The sequence below is a fragment of the Tachyglossus aculeatus genome, chromosome 10, assembly GCF_015852505.1.
Source record: "Tachyglossus aculeatus isolate mTacAcu1 chromosome 10, mTacAcu1.pri, whole genome shotgun sequence".
In the NCBI taxonomy this organism is placed as follows: Eukaryota; Metazoa; Chordata; class Mammalia; order Monotremata; family Tachyglossidae; genus Tachyglossus; species Tachyglossus aculeatus.
The window spans coordinates 57,920,673-57,925,268 of record NC_052075.1 but is presented as its reverse complement, the minus strand read 5'-3'; the positions used below and the strand labels follow the sequence as shown (position 1 = coordinate 57,925,268).

General features: G+C 54.8%; 1 protein-coding gene across 1 annotated transcript; it reads right to left on the bottom strand.

Annotated features, from left to right (window-relative positions):
• Positions 1 to 2,211: 2,211 nt before the first annotated feature.
• On the bottom strand, positions 2,212 to 3,923 carry HOXC4 (homeobox C4). The gene is given in 8 exon segments (XM_038752487.1): positions 2,212 to 2,361; positions 2,363 to 2,616; positions 3,299 to 3,356; positions 3,358 to 3,387; positions 3,389 to 3,436; positions 3,439 to 3,639; positions 3,642 to 3,689; positions 3,691 to 3,923. Coding segments are annotated over 8 exon segments (936 nt in total). The 5' UTR covers positions 3,868 to 3,923; the 3' UTR covers positions 2,212 to 2,241.
• Between the last annotated feature and the right edge of the window lie 673 nt (positions 3,924 to 4,596).

The following is a 4,596-nucleotide window of genomic DNA, read 5'->3' as shown; positions in this document are numbered from 1 at the left end:
TACAGGCTCTATTCTCCTTTACAAACAAACTCCCTATTAGCTTGAATTACCCACCCAACCCAGGACAGACTGGTATAGGGCGCTCCTCCCCAACCCCAAAATTTAGGGGGGCATGGCCATCGGTTAGACCAGGCCTCTGCCCACTTCATCCTGTCCCTCCCAGGCCCTTCCACCCCAATTCCCCCTTCACAAGGGCTTCTATCACCCGGGTCCTCTGGATCAGAGGGGAGGAAGAGGAGTACCACCCCTTCCTTCTCTCCTACCCTCAGTGCCACCTTCCTGATCCATGGGGTTGGAGGAGAGGAATTGGGGACTCAACTTAGATCTCAGAAGGCTGGGGCCTAGTTGCTACAGCAGGTTTTCACCATCCCTCTGCCGTCCTCCCCTCCTCTTCCCCGTTCCCTCCTCTTCCTCATTCTCCTTCCATCTCTTCCTCCAACTCTTCTTCCTTCTCTTCCTCCTTCTCCTCCACTTCTTGACTCCCCTTCCTCCTTTCTCCTCCTCCTCCTCCTTTTCTCCCTTCCTCTTTTTCCCTCCTACTTCTTGTCTCGAGCCGTCAGTAAACACAGGGCCTACCCTGAGGGGGTCGATCAGCCTTCTAAGACAGGCCAGAGTGACCCCAGTCTTATTTTAACAAGGAGGAGAGGGGCAGACTCAAACCAATCCTCTTTGCCACCTGACCTTCCCCCGAAAGCCTAAACAGCTAAGAAATTCTCTCCCTCATTCCTGGCACTGATAAGGAGGAAGATTTTAACAATAAATGGCTACCAATTCATCTCTCACCGGACAGACCAGAGAGCACATGTTGGGCGGTGGGATCGGGGGGGGAACCAGAAAGAAGCCAACAAAGGAGAGAGGTTTGAGGTTCAGACCCCTGTCAGTTGGGAAGTCTCAAAATTTGGGTTGGAGGGAGGTCAATCAACCAGGGTCACAACACCAAATGCCACAACAACGACAACTACCACAACAATACTACCGAGAGCTCAGCATTAATAGAAATCAATCCTGATGCTCCTCATGTCCTGGCTCTGCTCTCTCTCCCCCCTGCTCTTTCTCGGGGACCCCGGAGTTGAGAGTTAAGATTTATATGTTTGCTCAGACGAAAGTTAACAGCCAACTGGGAAAGACGGAGGATTTTAGTGGAGTTCACGAAGCGGGACGGTGACGGGACCTGGTAGAAGGACGGTCACCCGGTGGGGGGGGGGGGGGGAGAGGGGTGAACGGGACGGGGGACGGGGGAAAAAGAAGACCACCAGACCGTTGAAGTAAAACTAGTCCACATCCACCTGGTTTATTATTGAAACACGGGAACGTCACATAACACTAAATTCTTTATTGCAAAGTTGTACAATCGTCGAGGAAATTTTTGTCCAATAAGCAACATTGAGGACGTCGAAAGAAACAAAAAAAAAAGCGGGAAGGGAGAGGAACGGGGGAGGGAGAATTGGGAAGAAGGAAAGGAAAGGACCTCTTTCTCCCTCCCTTTTCTCTCTCAGCTTCACTTGGTCTGATACCCTCAACCCCTGGCCCACACGGGACCCCCACGGCAGGGCCCAGAAGAAATACGCAATCACGCTTTGTCTGCCGCTTGCCTACCCCCACCCCCCCATGTTGATACAAAAGGATCCGCTCAGCTTTGTTCGCATAAACATCACTCTCACCTCTGTTTACTCCTTTCCCTGCATTCTCAAAGCAAAGGCATGAAGTGGGGTGGGGGAAGAGAAGACGATTTCGCCCCTCATTCCTCTTTCCCTTTCTTTTTCCTCGGTCCTCCCCCTCGCCTCCCCATACCGCGAAATTCACCGAAACCGATCGCCGCAACCTCGGAATATTGTATTTTGGTCGGTGTTTTTGTTGGGGGTTGTTGGGGGGGGGGGGATAATTTTGTTGCTCCTTTCTTTTTCTTTCTTTCAAAAATAAATACAGCCCCTCCGATCTCCCCACCCCCAACCCCAGGTTTGGCCTTTCAAAACTCTCCGTGGGTTCTGTACTGACCCAAACATTCACATGCGTTAACAGGGAGGAGGAGGAGGGTGAGGACGGGGTATGTGTGTGTTTGGGGTGGTTCGGGGTAATCTTATATTTTGTGGCTGTTTTCTGAACACGGGGCGGGGGAGAAGGGGGAAGGAGGAAGGGGGGAGAACCAAAATATATATATATTATATATATATATTAGATTCTATAAATAATCAAGAGTCAATTTGTGTGGGGGGTGGGGGAGAGGTGAGGGAGGGGGTAGGTTTATAACCTGGTAATATCTTCTGCTCGTTGTTCTTGCGGGGTGGGAGTTGGAACCGGGTCTTCGGAGGAGCCCGCGCCCGTGGCGGTGGCGGCAGCGGCGGCGGCGGGCAGGGAGGGCCGGTGCGGTTCCAGCCGGGGCGGACGAACGGACTTTGGTGTTGGGAAGGCGATGGTCCTTTTTCCACTTCATCCGCCGGTTCTGGAACCAGATCTTGATCTGCCGCTCCGAGAGGCACAGCGAGTGCGCGATCTCGATGCGGCGTCGCCGGGTCAGGTAGCGGTTGTAGTGAAACTCCTTCTCCAGCTCCAGGACCTGCTGTCGGGTGTATGCCGTTCTCGACCTCTTCGGCTCGCCTCCATTGTAATTAGGGTTCACTGAGGGGGGGGGCCGGGGGGCACCACGCGGAGGGGGACACATATACACAGAGACAGAGAGGGGGGGTCAGAGGCCGTGGGGATTTCCCCCACTCCCCTCCCCCCCACACCCGGCCCGCCCCAGCCCCGGGAGAGTGAGAGAAAAATCAAATAAAGTCATCCAGCTCCAACTTGGGGAAGGGGAAGGTGGGGTGGGGGATGGGGGGGACACGAAGAAGCTGAGGACTTTGGAGTCTAATAAGAGGGGGGGATTCCTCTTTGTAACGCCGCTGAATTATTTATGCGTCCTTTAACAAGCTTGGAATTTTCACACATTACATAACAGATCACAGCACATGGCACGCACTGCACCAGAGTAGCTAAGCTATAAAATTTATGGGGGATGTAATTGCCTTATTCCCGCTACGTAAATCCAGCTGAATTGTGCTAACCTCCAGTACGACTCCTGGAGAGAGAGAGAGAGAGAGGGAGAGACAGAGAGAGACAGAGACAGAGAGACGGAGAGAGAGAGAGGCAGAGAGAGAGAGAAGGAGAAGGGAGGAGGGAGAGAGAGCTCGTGAGCCGGAGGGGGGAAGAGGCGAGGGAGGAGGGAGCAGGGGAGGAAGGAAAGAAGGAGAGAGGGGGGAGAGGGAGATGGAGAGGGAGGTGGAGGGGTGGGGGGGGGGAACCGAAGTTGCCCTACCCGTGCTAACGTGAATTTTTTTCATCCAAGGGTACACAACTGGAGGCTATGGTGGCGGTGGCGGCGGCGGCGCTGGATGGATGATCGGGAGGCGGGCTGACTGCAGGCTGGAGGAGCTGGTGCTGGGGAGGTGGAAAGAAGCCGGAGAGGGACCCCGTTTCGCACCAGCGGCTGGGCTTTCTGGGTCGGTGTGGTGGCCGCCTTGGCCCGGGCCGTGACCCCCGGGGGTTCAGCGGCCCCGGGAGGCTGGTACAGCTGTACTGGCGCTTCGGGTAGCTAGCGCGAGGTAGAGGCGTGGGGTACAAGTCCTGATGGTGATGCTGGATATCCGGGGGTCCCCCCCCCTTGCCCGGCTATAGTATTCCGGACTGTGGTCAGGGATGTAGCTATTTGTGTGAATATTCCTCGCATGGAGGAAATTTCGGATCGATGTAGTTAGAGTCCATCAAATAGGAACTCATGATCATTAATTTCTGGATTGGGGAAAATAATTTTTCTCGCTTTGTCGTTTTTCTGCCTCCATAAAGCCCTCCTACTACCAAGCGACCCTGTAAAGTTTCTTTCACCATGTGACCTCTGGCGGCACAATCACAGGCAGCAATCCAGTCCCCGGATAAGGAACAGAATCGCTTTATTCAAAATGTATCCAATTTTTTTTGTTGTTGTGGGGGTGAAGGGGGGGAGAAGGGGATGGGGCTCCCCCTCCCCCCCAGGCGGGGTTTAGGGGAATCAGAACCCCCTATTCCTGGGGCTGAAGAAGGTATTGGGGGTGGGGGTGGGGTTGTCCTTTCCCTCCTAGTAGAAATAAATCAGATTGGGGGAGATGGAGGAGAGGGGCGATGAGAGGGGGATCCTTCAGTTTCTCAGCCTCAGGGGGTCTTCCTGGCGTTTAAAGTGGCAGAAGTGAAGGAGGCGTCTCCCACATCCCCCACCCCCTCCCTCACCGCCTCCGCCTCCCTGGGGAGGAGGGGGAAGGAGGGCTGAAGCAGAGTTTGAGTTGGATATGGGTGTGCCTGTGTGTGTGTGTGTGCGTGTGTGTGTGTGTGTGTGTGTGTGCTTGCTCTGTATGGTGTGTGTCTGTGTGTGTCTGTGCCAGGGAGAGCTACGCACCACTGGGAGATGCTGCAGGAGAATCAAGAGTCCCCAGAGACTGGGGTACACATCCCTTCTCCCCCATCTCCAGTGTCAACCCTCAGGGCACTCTCCCCGAGAGGAGGCGTCCGGCCACATTACCTGTCAGGTGCAGGTGGCTCGGGCCAAATGACCCTCTGACGTCAATCCCTCAGTGGTCTTGGGGT